At 36.8% G+C, this 22005-nt stretch overlaps 1 protein-coding gene across 1 annotated transcript; it reads left to right on the plus strand.

Moving 5' to 3' along the window:
- The first annotated feature begins 808 nt into the window (after window positions 1–808).
- Window positions 809–20943, plus strand: LOC594257 (TBC domain-containing protein kinase-like protein). The gene is made up of 21 exons (XM_030980832.1): window positions 809–863; window positions 3173–3386; window positions 5127–5199; window positions 6166–6280; window positions 7564–7637; window positions 8066–8360; window positions 8813–8874; window positions 9306–9460; window positions 9932–10067; window positions 12312–12461; window positions 13180–13276; window positions 13742–13876; window positions 14339–14528; window positions 15002–15052; window positions 15457–15540; window positions 16088–16210; window positions 17075–17236; window positions 17999–18180; window positions 19121–19296; window positions 19586–19745; window positions 20468–20943. Exons 2-21 carry the CDS (start codon window positions 3194–3196, stop codon window positions 20576–20578), a joined length of 2724 nt encoding a protein of 907 aa, XP_030836692.1. The 5' UTR covers window positions 809–863; window positions 3173–3193; the 3' UTR covers window positions 20579–20943.
- The last annotated feature ends 1062 nt before the right edge of the window (window positions 20944–22005 follow it).

The raw sequence follows: 22005 nt of genomic DNA on the forward strand, positions 1-22005 counted from the left end.
CCCCCAAGGACTACCCCCTGATAATTATCCCCCCCCCCTGAAATCACCTAGGACAATTACATCCCCCCCCCCCCTGGGAAATTACCGCTTATTTATTAAAGGGGTAATCCACCCTGATAGTAAGTTGGTTTTAATAAAAGCAGATTATTTTTTCGGGGGTAGGCCTAATTATTGTCCTCTGGGGAAGGAGGGAATCGAGGGATGATTATACACGGGGATATTAAGGGGGTTAATTTTCCGGGGGTAATTGTCCTCGGGGGATTAGTCCTTGGGGGTAGTTTTCCGGGAGTAATTTCCCGGGGGGTAATTGTCCTATATAGAACCCAGATATATGCAATCTCGAATGGATAGATCTACCGTCTATAAAAAAAATTATGTATGCCCGCTTCAACTCCCCCCCCCCCCCCCCCCCCCCCCCCCCCGGACACCACCCCCACATCCCCCTGTATTTCAAATGATATTTTATCAAAAATAAATTATGTATGAGCACCGAAAACCACAATAACAAGATATATACAATAAATATAAATTAAATGCCATATAGATTAATCTAGTCTACAAAGAAACATTCATCAATGTTTTAACCTAATTTTGACAAAAAACACTCATTTCTGCTTGTGATTCATCATAAATATCCTTTTTTTAAAAATAGATATGTTAATTCATTTGTGCGCATCTCACAGAAAAGGAAAAATACTATGAAAGAACATTACATCAAGGCATAATTTCCTGTCTCGTCAGCGTATATCGGTACGCCAATCACGATGCCCCTCCTTCGATCCCTCAACTCCCGCGCTCCGCCCATTGTAGCCACGCCCCTCTCCATTCTTGTCGCTGTTTAGAAGACTGTACAATATTACATAGTAAGTGACAATGACGCTTCTTTACGCTTTGATTTGTCTTTTTCTGAAAAAAGTTTTCCTATTTTCAGCTTTGCTTTGTTGTGATGACATGTGGCCCGAACGTGACTGTTTATGATTAACGTTAGACCGTGCATGTGCACTGTGAAGCGCGACGAAATGACCCTTATTGCATGTGATTAGTCCCATCAATGCTTATTCGTGTCTGTAATGAAGCTTAAGAGTACACCTGTGTTTGTATCTGACCAAACAACAATGCAAAAGATCTACCGGTATCCATAAACGGCATGGGCCTGGGGGTAGTCAGAAAAGGGACTTTTAGATTGAGTGGACGAGAACACGACGAACGCCCACCGATCATGCGTGTCAACGTACTCAATTGCCCATGTTGACTAGAGTCTAGACCTACAATTAAATTAGAAATCTTTTATTGCACTCAACGATTATACTAGACCGAAAGCTTCAGTCTCTATATCGTCGGTTGTTCCTCTGAGACTACGTCTGGCTCCACTAGACCTCCGGATATAGAGACTGAACGATCGCCTATGCCATCGTATGTTGAAGATATCACGGCTAGATTTTAGCCGTTAGGCCCCTCCCACAAACATGACAAACTTGAGGAGAAATACATCCTTTATCTTCAATTGCAGTAATTTTCTAGGCAATTGTCAGTCCCTAAAAGAAATAAAAGGACTTACCGAGCTTTTGGCTGCTTCTCGATGACCTACGTCAAGCATTCTGACCGACAGAAATCAAAATGGCGGCTAATGAATATTCAAATACGATAATGGGGATGGTTGACCTCGCCTCGGCTAGCTCCTCCGTACGTCACGTCGAGGATAGCGCGCGCACATGAAGCAGACAACACGAGAACTCAAACTTAAATGTATGTGCACGTACACGCACGTCTATGAATGAGGTCAATGGGGTGGAGACTAAAAAACTTTGTCATGAATATTCATTACTTTGATTCAAGATGGCTGACGTCTGAAGACAGTCAAGTGGAAGAGATAATAACACTTTTTTGAAGAAGATTTCATATGCAGAGGTCCAAGGTACATATTTTCTTTAAGTTTATCATGTGTGGTTTAATTCTAAATGCCAATTGTATATGTTAGTGCATGCGATTCTTACAAAAAAAGGATTTAACTTAGCGTCAGGGCAGTATCGTCTTATCGTATACCCGTAGAGTGTATCTTTAACGTACGATGGCATAGGCGATCGTTCAGTCTCTATATCTGGAGGTCTAGTGGAGCCAGACGTAGTCTCAGTGGAACAACCGAAGATATAGAGACTGAAGCTTTCGGTCTACGATTATACATGCATGCAGGAAGTAACACTATGACCATGACGGACAAAGAAAGAGGACGAAGAAAGAGGACAAAATATACAGTTCCTCATTCTACCCTCAACAATTGCTGTGGTAGACAAAAGAACATCCCTTCACTGCTATTATGTAAAAATGTGTAGAACAGGTGAATACGCACGCATGTAACATCTGTTCTACAGATTTTTACATAATAGCAGGGAAGGGATGTTCCTTTGTCTACCTGAGGAACTGTATATTTTATGAGCACGCGGCATACTAGTACCGTACTAGATTTAGGAAAATCAAGGTTGACGCATTCTCGATCGCCAACTGAGACGACGTGATGCATGCGCAGTGCCTTAAAATGACGTCGCATGTTGCAAGCAAAGATGTCAACATGCAAATCTAAAATTTTGCTGCATACAGTACACACTTGATCACAGGTTTTCCCAAACTGATCCATGAATGTATTCTAATAGTAACAGCATTGCCATTGATAGACCTATATCTATTTCCTCTTTTTCTTCTTTTTTTCCTGTTTTTAAATAATTTATTTTTTTCCTGTTTTTAAATAATTTATTTTCTGCCATGTTCTGAAACTATCATGGGGAAAACAAGATGCAAAAGATAAATAATGGGCAGATATATCTGTGCTTTTGGACGTGGTACGTTTGAAGCTTTTACCTTTGGCTGTAATTATGATGAGATAAAAAGGCCATTCAGTTTCAAGCCAAGGTAAGTTTTATAATATCGGTATATATGTAAACTAAAATTCAGAGGAAGTATTTAAAATAATTATCCCCCATTCATTTTTTACTAGTGATAGATCAATACAACCGTGCCATTTGGTAGTAATCCGTTTGATTTTGAACCACTAGTCCTGCTGGGGGATGTTTGACGTTGCCCAATGATTTACAGAATTAGACTAATGTTAAATAAATTGTTATCATCTTTTATCTGCAGTATAACCACATTTCTTTATATTTGTCTTTGTTAATTTCAGGAACCATCAGTGACTCTAGCCATGCAGCCTTTCGGGGACGCTGAGATTGGGGTGTCGACATTCTACGCCTCTAGGTATGCCAATGATCAGTGTGGAGCGGACGGTCTCCCACTCACTCCGAGCTCCATCAAGATCGTCGGCCGGTTCCAAGAACTCCGGGTCCTCCACCACCCACGACTCTGCCAGTATCTGGATGCTGTCAGAGGAAAACATGGTAAAAAAAGTTTCTTACACTAACCTCTATTAAACCACACCTAGCTTCTATCCTGGCTGTGTATTAAAAACTGTTTAGACGACCTCTATTGATTCTCAACATTTCAAACACCACTGTACAATTTAAAAACTCAACTGAGTTCACTCAAAATCGGTACTTTAGGGACAATTGATGACACCTAAAAAGCAGTACTTTCAAAATACACTCCTTTCAATTTACCGATGTTGAATAAAAGAAAAAGAATTGCTGATCAGCCACTTTGTATTCATTGTGTGCATTAGTGTGCAGCGTGTGCATTGTGTGCAATTGCTGCCTCTCAGCAAGTATACAGCACTAGAGGTCAATACGCATTAGCATTGACTCTATGCTTTGCTGGAGTGCCTCTAACCACTTGTAGAAATTCAAAGCACTGCCAAGTAATAGATATTGATTAGGGTTGATATCTAGTGTTAACCTTACGCAAAACCATAGGCCTAAACGTAACTGAAATAACCAAATTGCAATCCCAACTCTATTCCTAAATCTTTGATGAGATAGAGCCTAGAACCTTTTTTTACTATAGCAAAGGTAGGATCACCAAACTTTGTGCCAAAAATTTAATTTGATTTTTTGTCATCACTGTGGATTAAAACTACATCACTAATTTGTTTTCGTTTTATTCTAAAAGGTTTGGGTACCATAGCTTCTAAGGTAGCCTCTCCTTGCAATGGATATGATACATGGGAAAAGAAGAAATTATTACTATTTACTATTACTATCAGAAAAAGTATCAGACATGAATATTGATAGACAATATGTGTAATATAATCAAATTTAAGGCATAAATCTTTGTTAAGTGCCATGTTACAAATTATTTAACTCATTTGTTACAAAGTCTGTTTTTTGATAGTCAGAATGTGAATTGCATACATTAGTTGTTGCTAGGTAGGACAAACATGGCTTGTCCTTCCTAACAACATGGAATGAATGCAATTTGGTATCATGAAAGAGCCTATTTTTTCTCCTTTCCAGCGATAAAACACTTTAAATGATTATGTAATCATGGAATGTGCAGTACACTTGAATGTGGGGCCAAGTCAAAAGTGAAATGTTACAAAATGCATTGTTATTGTCCATTGTGAATTATTAATATGTTTGGAGAATGGATTGTGTTTTGAATGATTAACAATGCATTAGGCAACATTTAACTTTTGACTTCCTCCATATTCAGGTGTACTGCACATTCCATGATTACATAATCATTACAAATGACTCATCATTGTAAAGGGAAATAGGCAGGATTTTCAATGATACCCAATCCAATTATTTTAGCACAGGAGATATCAATGACAATGCTCAAACTTGAATTGCAGACATTTTGTAAAGTTTAGTTTGAAGGAACTAGAGACGGTACATTTTCCTTTATCTCTCCACATCCAGTTGTAAATTTTTCATAAAATACATGTTCATGACTTTTACAATCACTAAAGCCCATGACATATACATGTACAAGACAAGTGTGAATGTGGATAACTGTTTCCTCCTTATCCCTTGCTATTATTGTGTAGTACATTTGTATTTGATGTAAACTTTCTAGATTATTTTCAGTATGCCTGTAAAAAGCCTTTCTACCATTCATTTCCATTTCAAATATACTGGATGACTCAGAAATCTTGTGATTTTGTAGAGCTAGTTCAAAGCTGTCGTAGTGATTTTACAACATTAATGACTGAAGTTGCTAAACAATTATTTTTTCTTCAGAACGCTTGATAATCGTTGCCGAGCATTACAGCAATAACTTGGGACTTGAAGCTAAGAAAGGAACTTTTAAGGAGTGAGTAGGAATTTTCCTTCTTAAATTTGCTTTTCTTTGGTAACTTCATACTTCTACAGAATTGCACATTTTCATTCCTTTTTTTGTTTTACTATACAGAATCATATTCGTAAAGTAACAAAATGTATGCAATGTCTTTGCGAAGCGCCTCACACATTTATTCGTAACAGGTGAATGAAATAATTTGTATCTCCATAGTCGAAATTCCAATTGCATACATTAGTTGTCGCGAGGTAGGACAAGCGTTGTGGTTTGCCCCACCTAACGACACATATACAATTTGCATTGTGACTATTGAAATGCAATTATTTGTAACAGGCAAATTAAACAATTGGTATTGAGGCACTTGGGCATAAATTTGGCTATATTACAAAAATTGCCTCTTCTTATAGTAGCAGTGTAGTTACAAGATATTGGACTTCAGATTTTGTATTATTTAATATTAAATAGCTCTTACAGATAAAAAGATATGATTCACATGATATTGAATGTTAGGATTATATTTAGTATATTTCAATGTTATGTTGACCACCTGGTCTAATGAGTATATCTTTTTTTTTGGGGGGGGGGGAAGGGGGGGGGGATCAAGAGGGTAATATTTTCCTTCAACTCTGAGCGCTTTGTGAAAATATAACCCTTGTGAAAATATAACTCCCTTCGGCGGTCCAAAAAAGGTTATATTACCCACCCTACCATGTCAATATCTGTGTTTTACATGTAGTTAGTTTCACAAATGGGTAAAACGTTTTGATATAACAAAAATATATCACTACAAGCATCTTATATAAACGGTTCACTAAATGTGCAGTATTTTTCTTAGTGTTTGGTGTTTCACAAATTTTTCCTTTGTCTCCCAAATTGTGGAAATACAAGCTGGCTAGCTTACTTTGTACATGACATATATATTTCCTTCATCATTTTTTGTAACATCGCTTTTCTTTTTCTTTCAATATTTGTGTGTTTCAGTCCAGGTCGAATTCTTCCCATCATCCACCAGACACTGGAAGGATTGAGTTTTATGCACAAATATGGCCTGGTTCACAGAGGCCTTAGTCCATCCAACATCTTACTAAACCCAGAGGTAATGCAATGCAGAAAGCAACACTATGAATATGACTGACAAAGAAAGCGGACAAAATATACAGTTCCTCAGGTAGACAAAGGAACATCCCTTCACTGCTATTATGTAAAAATGTGTAGAACAGGTATCACATGCATATTCACCTTTTTACATAATAGCAGTGAAGGGATGTTCCTTTGTCTACCTGAGGAACTGTATATTTTGTCCGCTTTCTTTGTCTGTCATATTCACAGTGCAAGTTGCTTTGAATATCTGTATGTTATTTATCCGTCACTCTCTCTATTTGTTTCTATTGTAGCGATTTGAAATGGCTGGCCCTGCTTACAAACAGATCAGCACATGATCCGTATTTATAAAACCCATGAATATTAAAAGGTTATCTATTTTCTGCTATTGTAAATCTTAACTTATTTTCTGTCAATTTGAAGGAATTTTCCAATGTATCACTGTATTTTACTGATCTTTTCATTCTTTTAAAATCACGCAATTATTAACTTTTACAATATATTGCAACTTTTTTGATAGCCGCTCTGGTTACAAACAAATACATCCCGTTAAAAATCAATGGATATCTGAGAGAAAATATTATGACATGAACATATTTATATATTTCTTCATATTTCGATGAACTTTAAATTTATATTGTGTAATGTTAGATTTCACATGTATTATTGTATTGTAATGTTTTTATCAAATTGTAAAAAGACACGCTTGCCCTCGAGCTGTGAGATGATTTTAAATAAAACAAACCATTTATTATTATTATAGAGGCAAGAATTGTGTGCAAAGCTGCAATTTACTTTGTGGCGATCATTCTGAAAGTTACTATGTATGTAAATGTATACATGACTATGTAGAAGAAGTATGACTGATGTTATCCATTTCATGGGCATTCTTATTGCTATTAGAATTGTAGAGGTGTCGTTGTCTAGTAGATACGTCACCGGACCGTGGATCATGCGGTTCACGGTTCAAGTCCCGCTGTAGCACTACTGTCCTTTGGCAGGACATGAATCTCCATTTGCCACTCTCCACCCAGGTGATTAAAATGGGTACCTGGTATGAAGAACTCCATGGAATGCTTTAGGGCCTCATTATGGCAGTTTAGCTTCAGCCAGGGTAGTGATATGATACTTCTTATTGAGCGCAGTAGAGTATATTTGTATAGTAGCTGTGCTAGATAAATGTTTATACACCTGTTATTATTATTATTATCATAGAGGCAGTTTGTGAACGTGATGTTGTGAATATTATTCTATGTGTGCTTCTAACTATAATCACAGGGTCATGTGAAGCTGGCTAAGTTTGGACTCTATCACATAACCAACTGTGGTTCTGATGTGCCATTTCCTATTGGGTAAGAACTAATGTATGTGATAATTGAAGGTTTACATTGAATTGAATTGAACTGGTTTGGTCTTTACAAAGATCATGACATGCAGCTCATGGCTGATATTGTCTGCTTTGCAAGGTAATTAACTATCATGAAATTCCATCATGATAAAAACATCAAAATACATCCCTATGGTAGCATCAATGATCATAAAATACTTATTCATGTAAGGTTAAAACATATATTACAGATGAGAAGTAAGTAACTAATAAATAAAAGTTTTTATGAGAAATCACTGGAAATTTAAAATGAAACCTGTGATGATTGTCATCTGTGTAGAATTCTCATTTCTGTGACATGTGATATAGTAACCCTTTTAAGTACACCAAAACAGTAGTAAATTGAAAATGACATATCTCTGATACCGGTAAGTGGTCTTTTTCTCTCTACAGCCATCCAAGATACATGGCTCCGGAGGTACTCACCCCTGGCCCCATGCTACCAACCAACGGTGACACACCCACGATGCCCCTCCCGCCAAAGACCACCAACCTCTCCTCCGGACCTAAGGGGGACGTCTGGTCATTGGGTATGGTCATCCTGGAGCTGTGCTTGGGTCAGACCCTCTGGCCAGTGGCCACCCTGCCACAGATCTTGGCCAAAGTGATGCTGCTGGGGAAACACGGGGCACAGAACCATCCTTTAGACACCATCCTGGATGAACATGCTGGACGACAGAAACTTGACGTGAGAACCATATCTTGAGTGTTTTAGAGAGTAAAAGATACTTTGTACACATTGCAATTGTTCATTGAAATTACCCTTACGATGCCAAAGGCAATTTCTCCCAATGACAATTTCATTATAGAAATGGTGACATTTGGTTTGTACTTGATACAAATGTTTATCACTTTAATACATGTACATGAAATTATGACAATTTTTGTTTTTGAAACTTTACATTATTAAGATACATGTACATGTACAAGTCAGAATGAAATGTTGACTTATCGGTCACTTAAACTGAAGCATGTAGTTTTGTAAAGAGATCTGTGTTGTTTCTCTTTTCCTCTCCCATCTTGTCATTAAATTTGCTTTCACATAAAAGTTGATATCTTGTGTGTATTTTCCCTCTTTAACTTTGTTCAGTATCTGAAGAAAGCATCACAAATTGACTGCTCTGTTTGTTTATTTGACAGGCCTATCCAGCCAGTCTGCAGTCGTTTCTGAGAAAGTGCTTATCAGCTTCTCCTCTTGAAAGGTAATGCTTTTTAAATTGCACCCCATTTATTAGTGGTCAGTCGGTGCCTGAGTGTTGATGCCTCATTAATACATCCCTATGAGCAATGTAATTCAACAAATGATAAAACTTTTTTAAATACCAGGAGCTGTCTTATAGAAATTTGTGATTAATAGCATCTTATTTGCGATTGATATCAATCACAACAATGTACACAGTCACAAAGGAGACTTCAAACTTGCGACTGATTGGAGGACTTACGATTGATTCGGATAAATCGCAACTTTTTATAAAGCGAGGCCCAGCGCTATAAATTCTTTTTAGCTCAACTTTGTTTAAATGTCTAAATGGGCCATGATTAAAAGTTAAATGGGAAATAAAATAATACAATTAATGTCGCTATCTTCATCATCAGTTTCAGTGTGACCTATGACAATCTGTTTTCTTTCCAGACCAAGTACGACAGAGCTGCTAGAGGGTGATATGTTGAAAGACATGAAGCCTTCGGAGCTGCTGCCACCCAGCAGCCTCACCATGTTCAGATACCAGGGACTGAGATGTAAAGACCTAGAGCTCGATACTGATCAGGATGATGCTAGCCAAGAAGGTGAGGATTGCCTGCCTTCTGTTGAGAGAACTAAAGGCTCTTTCAGATATGACACGGCAAAACTGCTGCAGGTTTTGTATGATGACGTAAAGTGTGATATTTAATGAAGAAATAAATGATACTCTTTCTCTAGATGATGAGGACCATATGTCTTCTTATAATTTTAATGACACCGACAAATTCACATGAAAATGTTAGTGTAATAATTAAGACATTATTACTTTGCAAATTAAATAGTCAGTTGATATTGAGAGAACAATTTGTTTTGTAGAAATAAATTATGCTCTTTCTCTAAATGATGAGGACCATATATGTCCTATAATTATAATGACATCGAAAAAAATTCACATGAAAACTTTAGTGTTATAATTGAGATATTTTATTTTGCATATCAAATGGTCAGTTAACTTTGCCAGTTCATATTTAGAGAACAATTTTTGATGAAGAAAATAAATGATGCTCTTTCTCTAGACGACGAGGACCACATGGCCCAGCGGCCGATGAAAGAGGTTTACTATCTCTGGACGCTAGCAGGGGGAGACCTGGAGGGAGAGCTCAGGAAGAAAGGCTTGCTCAGAAGTCAACCTCCACTCTGTGCTCTAGCAAAGTAAGCTCTACAAAATGGTGTTTCTTTAAGTTTTTGTCTCCACACGAGACAGTTTTTGTCCCCACATGTAGAGGTGTTGTGGTCGAGTGGATACGTCGCCAGACTGTCGATCACAAGGTCCGCGGTTCGAGTCCCGCCGCCGCACTAATGTCCTTTGTCAAGACATTGATCTACATTTGCCACACTCCACCCAGGTGAAGTAAATGGGTACCTGGTAGGAATTTATTCCTTGAAATGCTAGAGCGCCGTATGGCAGCCGTGCTAAGCCAGGGTAATAATTGGGAGCGCCAGGAGTGTCATGTATGACAGATATGAGCGCTATACAAGAACACTATTATTATTATTATTAAAGCATCTTGAAGAAATGCCAGACAGTGCAAATAAAAAGAGAAATTACTTCACTGACTTGTAAATTCAGTTTGGTTCAGTTCTTTTTATTCCACCTTTTAAAATCCAATATACAAAGCATGTAATACAAATATGAATACAAAGTAAATGGTAAGGATTCATCTAAAATCCAAAGATTTGCAGAGTATGGAGAATCATACCCCCAAAATAAAACATTACCTACAACATTACACACTAAACTCATACTAAATGACTGGCATGAAGAGGCATTATTGAGGCACGACAAAAATATAGGGGAGGGCATAGCCAACTGCCGTTATATGTACCTGTGCATACTGATGTGTATGATCGAATACAATTTGTTAGTGAGTACTTTGCATCTCAATATATTTTCGACTGGCCAGGTGTCAACCATCAAGCCAGTTTTGCATTTTTAGAGCCAATTCGGAGGTTAACACACACTCATTTTTTTACAAGGACCACCAAAAAATGGAACAGCCTTTAACAGTGTACCATCAACCAAACCAGTTCTCACTCATTCAAATCTAATGTCCTTTTAGAAGTTTCTGCTTGTACCTATTCATCCACCCTCCACCACCTCCAGTTAAAAATTTGTGGGTACTTAGGAGGATAAGAACAAAAAAAAATCAATATCCATTCAGCTTAGCTGCATGAACTGAATACCATTAGAACTTGATGAAGATTGTATCATGATGAATGTCCTTTCTTTGTTCTTATCTTACCTTTATTGAGATGCAAACCCTGATAATCCTGTTATTCACTCTTTTCTGAAATACATACAATGTATCATCTTATCATGGCAGTAGTGTGAATGAAAGAAGGGTTTCCAATTGATCAATGTTTTCATTATTTTTCCAAGCCGTCATGTAGGCTTTACAATTTTGGAGGAGAGGTGGGGCCTAATAATCCTTTCATTCATTCCTTTCTTTGACCCAGGCCTTTATTGTAGAGCAGTATTGATTTATATAAAAAGGGGATGTGCCAGGTTATCATTTTCAGCTTTTGTCAGTCCACATTATAAAATCAGCAGCGGACACTAGCTTCCTGGAGCTTGGAAACAAAAAGAGGGATTAGCCAGGGCTAGGCCCATCTTGCTGTATTCTTTACCGTTCTGAAGTTGTGATCGAGGCCTTCAATGGAAGTCGATCTTAGAAAATGGAACACCAGAGTTCTTGCCTCACTTGACAATTGTTGGAAGCAATAATTGGAAGGAGGGATTTTAATTAGGACTACCTGGGGGGTGTTTCACAAAGATCCTAAGTTGAACTTATCTCTAAGTTGGACTTAAAAATTATGGAAAGCCATTAGCATCTTTGAAAATATTTTGTAAAAGTTATTTTGAAAGGCATTAATTGTTTATTCAAATCATTCATATTTTCTATCATCAAGGAGATTTCATGTTCTTGATGTGGAATTTATAAAAAAAGTCTAAAATACTTGAATTTCTGCTTTTGAATATATTTCATTTTAAGGCTCCAATGGCTGTCCATAATTTTTAAGTCCAACTTAGTGTTAAGTTCTACTTAGGATCTTTGTGAAACACCCCCAGGACTCTTAATTTGTTGTAATCCTGTTGTAGGCCCAGCAATAGCTTTTGTAGGACAGTAACCGTGAAAGAGGGCAGCAAATCTTTTAATGCACAAGTCTACATGTAATAAATCACCTCACACATTAATTTTCAACAAAAAATTGTAATAATGATTTTTCTAAACTTTTCGAATCTCTTTTCCTTTCTTTTTCTTTCCCTCTCTCTGTTTCTATCTTTCTCTCTCTCTCTCCTCTCTCTCTCTCTCTCTCTCTCTCTCTCTCTTGCTCTCTCTCTCTCTCTCTGTCTCTTTCTTTAATTTCTCTTGCTTGCTGTCTTGATCTATCCAGTATTGTAACAGACGATGGTGACATGCATGGCAAGGAGAGAGACACCAGCTCACTGAATGATGACACTGTCGTAATACTTTCCTTAGAGCAGCTGAAGAAAAGACTAGAAAACATTGAAGAAGAAGCATACTATCCTCTTCTTGGTGATGAGTAAGTTGAATAAAGGAAATACTATGTAATTGAAAATATCTAGGCAATATGGACAACAAGACATTGATGACTTTTTACAAGTTTATACCATGTTTAGATTCAAATAACCTTTTATGGAATAGGGCAATTTCATAAAATTGTCAATATGGACAACAAGGCATTGAGGACTTGTTACAAGTTTATACCATGTTTAGATTCAAATAACCTCTTATGGAATAGAGCAATTTCATAAAATTGGTCCTATATAGCATAGTTACATAATACTTTTGATATATATCCAAAATATGACAAATATTTGACATGAGAGAATAACCTCACACAAAAAAATGTGTACATAATATGTACTGTCAATAGGCTAGAATTTTGTCATACTGTCCTGTACAATATACATAAAAGAGCTGAGAGCGCTCATACCGGTAGTTGGAATACATGTATGATGAAAATGAAATCATTATCAGTATTTGATAGTCCCTTTCTCTCTTTTTTTCCTCATAAGAGGTATGCCACTTTTACCGATGAGGATGTCGGTGTACTGACTGATTTAGTGTCTTAAAAAAGCATGAAAAGTCAGATTTTGAGAGACAAATTTTATAAAATGACTTAATTGTACCATATACATGAACTGATGTAATTTTAAAATCTAGCAGCTAATATATTATGTAGGTGTGAATCATGTGAATCGTGTATTGAAAGATGTCAAATGCATTTTGCCTCCTAGTCCCAATGAAGGTCTCCCAACATCTCAGAGCAGCTCTGATCTTTCCCAGGGAGCCAGCCTTCCTCTTGTCATCAGAGAAAGAGACATTGAGTATCAGGTAGGTATTCACCAGGGGGGTGTTTCACAAAACTTGCCATCAGTGACATATGACAGTTTTTGTTATAAGCTACTAAAATCCTTGCTTCTGATTGGTTATCATAAGTACAAGTTCACTGACATTCCTTTTAACTATGTGTATTAAGGTTAACACACATTCCAATGGGATGTCGATGAACTTGTACTTATGATGGTTTCATGAAATGATGCCCATGGTTTTGATTGCATTTAAAATCTTGAGATACATAACCAAAGTGTTAAGGAGTACATTCTTGCATTCTCTAGCGTTAATAAATCACACACATTTCACACAATTTTCAAGTTGTATATTCAATAGTCAGCTGAGAAAACTGGCTGGCATCAGTACTAAAACCAGAGGTACATTTGGAGTGTAATACATTGCTGTATACTCTATCTGTGATTTATAATGAAATGAATTTAATTTACATAATGCCCTTTCTTTCAGTTCCACCGCGTAGTGTTATTCGACCGTCTGTTGAAGGGTTACCCATTCACAATAGGGAGGATATGGAAAGAGGCCCGGATAGATATACCTACGATGTACAGAGATGAAACCTGGGCAGCATTGCTTGGTGTCGAGGTGAGTGCATGGAATATCAGAGAAATAGAGGATTCAGAATAGACATTATCAATAGACCCCATTTGATACGATGTTTGTGTGTTTCATTTATTTCTCAAGGAATTCCAATTCGATGGCTTATTCTAGACATTAGAAAGATGTACAACTAGATGTACATGCAAGTCTTTAGAGTTTAAAGATGCTCAAGCTTGGGTATATAGAGGGCAGCACACGGACATTGCCATAATCTCCCATCTTGGGAAGATATGGTGAAGAAAGAAAGCACTAAGGTTGGTCTAAATGAGGAGGATGCTTGAGACAAAAATAAGTGGAGCTAGGGATTGTTATCATGGCATGAAATTCAGTAACCCCTCTTTAGAGTGAAAATGTTGACTTTAATAAACAACGACGATGATGATGATCGCCAACATAGAATTTTGTAACATGCGCTGTATAATTTTTTTTTTTTCTTCTTAATTCCAGGGTGATATTCAAGCCAATTATGATGCAATAGACAAGGAGACTCCGACAGCCATGGACAGACAGATAGAGGTGGACATACCAAGATGTCATCAGTACAACGAGCTTCTATCGTCGGTTGTGGCCCATAACAAATTCAAGAGGATACTCAAAGCATGGGTGGTATCTCATCCAGAACTCACATATTGGCAAGGTATTTATCTTAAAACCCATCTGTACTAGTTTGGCCAGGGGGGATTAGACCACCCTGCAAGGTTACTGACAGGTGGTTATCTCATCAATTCAGCTCTCAATTAACATAAGGAAAAGGGGATCATGGGGATCAACAGGCACCGATTATGCATTGTTTGCTATATAGAGGGCGCAAGTAGCTATAAGTAGTGTAGTGGGGCTTTAAGACTGCCAGAAATATTCATCAAATATGTCAAATGATTTACCAAGTTTGAAGGTAAAGATTACAAAATCTCAATAATACAAGAACAAATCAACTTTTTTGAAAATTTGAATACTTTTCAAGAACAACTTTTTAAAATATATTATTTATGAATTTATGATGTAATGCCCTTTGTATATTATACATGTATGCATGGGTATGGAGTTAAAGGAAAATGAGTGATGGTAATGCTTAATATATGTAATATAACTTTGTTCATACTCTTTTCAAAGGTCTTGACTCACTTTGTGCCCCATTCCTGTACCTCAATTTCAGCAATGAAGGTAAAAAATCTTTCTGTGTATTTTATACTATACTTCTTACATTACAGAACACGTTTATTGATAATGGTATCTACAATCATAGTTGTTCTAATGGCCTTTTATGGAAATGAATTATACATGATTGTATAATGATCATTTCTCACTCTGTACTGGTACATGAATGCAATAGTTTCTTGTAATCTTTGATAGCTGTCTTTGTTTTTTTTCCCCACTTTTATTATGTCTCCTAATTTGAGATAAAAGCTGCAAAGCAAACCAGCTTACATGGGAATAAATTCCTCAGCAACAATAGTATGACAATTCATTGCAGTACATGTTACTCTACAATGTACTCTACATGCATGGAATATAGCAAGGTGATATTAGGAAAGTTTTATAAAGATTTTATTGCATTTTCCCTCCAGCTTTAGCCTATGCTTGCCTGAAAGCCTTCATCCCAAAGTATCTCTACAAGTTCTTCATGAAAGACAACTCTCTGGTTATACAAGGTAAGATTCAAGTTGGAATAATCATGGCATTGATTGATACAAGGAGTATGGAAGAAGGATTTTTGAGAATGGCTGTACGGTTAAGTGATTAACATCATGAAGATTGTTTGTTTTACGCTAAAAGGCAGTAGATGATGTATGAAACATTGGCGAAGAAGATTACGATGAAGCTCAACATGATTTAGATTTAATGATCATTTATTAGATATAACAAATTGTAATAGTTCAAACATGGAACAATCTGATAATAACCACAATTCTATCCAGGTCATTTATGGGTAAAATACTCGTTACAAAATCGAAAAGTTTATCTCAAACTACATATGCTTTGCATTTGTGAATGGAGCTACAACTATTACTGACATAAGATCTTTTATGAGCCAGAATATGTAGATGTTTATTTTTATGTTCAGGATCCCTTATGATAAGAAAAAAAATTGGGACTAAGAAAATGATTACAGGCACTACAATTCTGTTCAAGTACAATGTATTGAAGACAACATTAATCGTAACACCTTCTTTTGTCCCCTCTGTTTTGTTCTTTTAGAATACCTTGCCGTGTTTTCTCACATGATTGCATTCCATGATCCCGAGCTGAGTAATCACCTACAGAGTATAGGTTTCATACCAGAGCTCTTTGCTATCCCTTGGTTCCTCACCATGTTCTCACGTAAGTACCTGAAGCTATCAAGTACCGACAGTCCCTATTGATGAATTTAAATAATCAAACAGGTTAAAGGGAGTTTGTTGCAAAATAAATTGGGAAAGAGGGGGAGGTTAGATTTGAACAAAGTCCCATATGAATACTATACTATGATATACAGATTTGTGGCTCAAACTATGCTTTTGTTATTTATTTTGTACTTTTTTCCCCCTCTTTTGTTTGGGGGGGGGGGGGATGGGGAGGGTATTGGCATGTTATGTCAAAAAGAGATTTAATGTTTAATGTTTTCTTTGTGCCTCTGTTGTGTTTCCTATAACTTCCTCTCAAATTAATTCTGCTAGTCAAGGTTACAAATTTGACTCTCTTCTAGCCTTGTTTTGCCATTATATGTTACAAATTTAATTAATATGTGTGATTGCTTTTTCATGAACAGATGTTAGCATCGCAATTCACATCCTTTGCTAACTTATCTGCAAGTTTGGTGTTAAAATCTAATATTTAGATATGATATCGATACCTGTGGTTAAATTATCTGAAATAAAGCATGACCACAATATAGCTCGTGCTCTCTTTTTTTACTCGGAACATTTCAGATTCATTAGATCATTCAATGCCCTGAAGTCAATATCAATTTTCTCCATGTTCCTCCCTCCTCTTTGATACAGATGTGTTTCCTCTCCATAAGATCTTCCACCTATGGGACACCCTCCTGCTGGGTACTTCATCCTTCCCACTGTGTATAGGGGTAGCCATCTTACAGCAGCTCAGGGTGGGCTGCTGTCTCTCTTTACTTACATTTGAGATCATTCAATCAATACCTTGCAGTCAATTTAAGTGTTTCCCCTTGTTACTCCCTCCTCTATGATACAGATGTGTTTCCTCTTCATAAGATCTTCCACCTATGGGACACCCTCCTGCTGGGTACTTCCTCCTTCCCTCTGTGTATAGGGGTAGCCATCTTACAGCAGCTCAGAGTGGGTTTACTCATGGCGGGTTTCAATGAGTGCATTCTACTCTTCTCAGACATGCCAGGTATGTGCTATTGATGGTATCATATATGTTTGGACATGAGAGTTGGAAGCGTCATTCCTGGGGGTTGTTTCACAAATATCCTAAGTTGAACTTATCTCTAAGTTTGACTTTAACAATTATGGAAAGCTGTTAGCATCTATGAAAATATTTTGTAAAAGTTATTTTAAAAGGCATAAAATGTTGATTCAAATAATTCATATTGTCTATTATCAAGGAGATTTCATGTTCTTGATGTGGAATTTATGAAGAGTCTAAAATACTAATTTTTGCTTTTGAACATATTTTAATTTAAGACTACAAGTGGCTCTCCATGATTTTTAAGTCCAACTTAAAGTTAAGTTCGACTTAGGATGTTTGTGAAACACCCCCCTAATGCTCCTATATTACTTATTTGCTTTATCCCATATGTGATTACAGCATTAAATAATTTCAAGGATTTAAATTTCAATTCACTTTATACTAGATACACAAATTTAATATGATTTAACTAAAACTTTCTCCAAGACCACCTTCCCTCCCTCTTATCCCTGACATCTACCCTGTAGAAAACAACCCCCTACAGCAAGCCTCCGTAAGGCATCTGCACTACATCTACTTTAAATACCCGGTAACCTAACACCCTATCATAATTTGCATTTATCGTTGTTGCCGTTTGTTTCTGTTTTATGTAATTCAACAAGTAGTCCAATTAGGTACAAATTGTTTTTAACTTTCTAAGTGTATGACATGATTTAAAGGTACCATTCTATTTTTCAATTACAGAGATTGACATTGAAAAGTGCGTCAGGGAATCCATCCGCCTCTTCTGTAACACTCCGAAGAGCGCCACCTACAGGAAGTATGCGCACCCACCTAAAAAGGTCGATCGGATAACTGCGACCTCTCAGATCAAGCCAGTCTCGTACTACAGCACCGACTCAAATGACATGCCAAGATCAGAACTGGTAAGGATTTGGGCACATTTCTGTATGCCAAGTGTTGCTTTATTATCAAGAAGTCGATAGTTGACATTCCCTCTTACTTTCTACTGAACTCAAGCTACTCATACCGTGCATAATGTGTCATTGGAACTTTAGAGCTTTACCCTGGGTGCACAAATTTACAAAATATAAACAATAAACAGTCACTTTAATTCAGTTTAATGTTGGTATTGCTGGTCAAAAATGTACTGATAGACCCTTCCTCTTGATTTTCACTCACTAATCTATAAATATGAACAAACTTTTATTCCATTGGTTATGTTGTGTTTGAAGTCCTGAAAAGCCCTATATGTATATCAGAAGGATTTGCTGAGGAGAAAGCCCTTCAAATTTCAGCTGAAGATCTCCTTGAACTGTGTGACTTGCAGGAGTCCAGCTGCTCTCATGGTCTAACCAAGAAGAACAATAGAAGCTGTATAGTTCTTGAAACTTATTCTGTTTCGTTATTTATTCAAGCCCCAAGGCAGCTTTCCCTTAGAAGGACCTGAAGGAAGAAGTGGAACCCCAAAGCTCAGCAGAAGATCTTCTAGAGCTATTGACCTGTGTGGGACCAACAATTCTCAGAGTCCAACCAATAACAAAAAAACTGCAGTTGTTGACCTTGACCACCAACTAAACTTGATTCTATTTATTTATTTTTATTTATTTATTTATTTATGCATGTTCACAATTTCACAATTCATTGAAGTTAACATCACATGAAAAATGAATATTATATAACAAATCATTTTCAATTTTCCAATCCAATTGAATTAACTTCACGTGAAAAAGAATATAACATTGTTTTATCAAAGACAAGTTGCAACTAATATACAGTTTGAAGAATGAACACACTAAGGTGATGAAACATAAGCAAATAGAGCTTGAATTCTCATTGTCTTGTTTGTCTTGTTTGTCTTTCAAGTCGAGAGAAGCTCTCTCACAGAAGGACCTGAAAGAAGAGGTGGCACCCCGAATCTCGGCTGAAGATCTCCTGGAGCTGTGTGACCTGCATGGGTCAAACAGTTCTCATAGTCCAACCAAGAAGAACAAGAACAGCAAACCAATCATCCTCATTGTGGACATAAGATCCAGCGATGAGTATCCTTTTGAAAAATAATGCAATTATTTTGGAAGAGTTTCTCCCTTCCAAACTTTGTTGAGTACTACCAGGAACCCTTTTTTTTCCTTCATTGGCCGGTGTAATAAAACATTTGTTTATGAAGGAGTATTAAAACACCAGTTCCAGGTTATTTGAAAGTTGAATTGAATAAATAGAGTCAAAATTAAACGTAACAGTGAAAGTTTCATAAAAATCAGACCGAAAAAATAAGAAAGTTGATGCTGAAAGTAAACTTCAATGTTCCTTAACAAACTTATTTTGTAACAGCTTCTCAAGAGGGCATATACCTAGCAGTGTGAACACTCCTTTCAACTCGGCCTTCTCACCTGAAGGGGACTTGATCCCGTGTCCTGCAGTCACCCAGCTGTACAACCACAGGGGCAGGGTGGTGACGGTGGTTGGGCACAAGGGCAAGAATGCACCCAATGTGAGTATGAATGTCATGTAGGGAAGACATACATGTACATAAAAAATTAAGACAAGAGAGAAAGAGAGAGAACTAAAGAAGGACAGGAAAGGGGTTGTATGATAAAGTAACATAAGAAGAGCAATGTTGAGAAGATGAAAGTTACTAATGCTAGACAAACTAAAAAGTGATGATGTTAAGAGAGAGAGAGAGAGAGAGATGGAGAGAAAAATAACCTCCCAAAAGAACAGGAAAGAGGCTGCATGATATACATGTTAAACCATGTAATATAAAAAAAAAAAGTTGTTGAGAAGATGAAAGGTACGAACATGATACAAACTAAAAAAGTCATTGTGCTTAGAGGGAGAGAGAAAGAGAGAGAGACACACACACAAAGCAATGTAGAGACAGGGACAGACATACAGACCGGCAGAGAGATAGAGAGAAAGAGAGAGTCACAGTACATCTCCTTAACAAGTATTGCATTGTGGAGAATAAAATGCCTGAGCTCTTGTACAAACTAAGCAAATTGTCTATTCGGCTCTGTTTATGCATGTATTTCCCTCCATGTCATAAATTCATATTTTATTATCAACATTCTCTTTAACATTTCAGAAAAATAAGGAACCTATGTTTTTGTAATATTTGAAAAATAAGTATATTTCTAATCATTCATTGTTATGTAATCTTCATGTACATGTATGTATGCATTATCGATGAATGATCCTTTTTTAAAATTTCAGTTTGCAAGAGAACTAGTCAAGCTGGGCTTCAGCAAGGTCTGCGTGATGCATGGTGGGATAGATTGCCTTCGGTCAACTGGACTTCTCACTGTCTCCTCGCCTGACCTTTAACCTTATCTCGCATGTGTGAGCGGTACAAGCAACTCTCTTCAAGGTGAAAACAATGATTCAATGGGGCGAAGCAATAGGCAGACAAGAATATTTTATTTTTAATAATCTTATTGAATCGTAAATTCTTTTTTGTTCTCATAGGCTTTATTAACGGAGCCACCCATTTAACAGGCAGGTTATAATGCACCTCTGACTGGTAAGAAATATTATAAAGCTGACTTTAAAGTGTGTTTTTTATTGGTAAATCACACAAACAAATTTTGCTCTGTATGTTAAGGGTTCCATGTGGCTGTAATAGATTTAAGATATGGGCTGCAAACGTAATATTTCTATAAAGAGATATTGAATGCTTAAATGCACTCTTACTGGTACCGGTAATCAACTTAAAAGGGACTTATGAGTAGACTAGTTGACGCACCAGTACGCGTTCGCAATGAAAAGATTGAAAGATAATCTTGGGTTCTGGTAACAATCCTAAACATATTCTTAGGGACCACACATGCGACATATCACTGCAATGAATGATTCATGAGCAATTTCACGATATGATCACTTATGATTACATCCAATTTCCTGACAGAGCTCCATCAACATCTTCTCCTTTGTTGTTCTGTTATTTTTGTTTTGAAAGTCATTTTATTGTTCATTCAATGCACAAGAAATAATAACAGAATGATAACATATACATAACTTGTCATAATATTACACGATATTGGAGTTACATTACTTTAGTTTAACATGAATGAAATATATGATAACAAATCGCAACTTTCCGTTTTTACATCTCAAACTATTACAAATGCATAACAAAGCTATACGTTTAGTTACTAATCATCACAGAAACATGACAGAATTATAAACAGATGTAATTTGTTACTCATTTATAACAATATAATATGTTGTGCACTGAATGAATAATATTTTCCCCCAAAAGAGCCTCATGCACAGACAGACGGACACACACATGCTCACATACTCAGACACATGCTCACATACTCAGACACACATACAATCTAACCTATCTACCCTTCCCCCTCCATACACAAAACTCCCAAAACTCCACAATTTCCCCCTCTTTTCCCGAAACACAGCAACACCTACACAGTCGTTGAAAGTCCAGTCTCTTCTCTATCCTACTGACCAAATTATATAAAAATGTTTGAGTCTGAGATAGAAGTATTTGCCTCGCCATCCTTAACTATTGAAGTTGTCCCATTTTCTGAAGTGTAGTGTGGAAGTGCCTCTCTCCCCCCACTAATTCCTTTTCTTCTTGTCTATTTTCTATAAAAAAAAAAAAAAAAAATTTCTTGAGGAATTGGGGGTCTATTTTTAGTTAAACTATACTTAAAAATCATATGTTTTGTTAAGAGAATAATGTGATTTAACAACTGTTCTTCTCCTGCATTGCATCCTTTTATCCCGATGTG

This window comes from Strongylocentrotus purpuratus, unplaced genomic scaffold, assembly GCF_000002235.5.
Source record: "Strongylocentrotus purpuratus isolate Spur 01 unplaced genomic scaffold, Spur_5.0 spur5_scaffold_11, whole genome shotgun sequence".
Taxonomy (NCBI): Eukaryota; Metazoa; Echinodermata; class Echinoidea; order Camarodonta; family Strongylocentrotidae; genus Strongylocentrotus; species Strongylocentrotus purpuratus.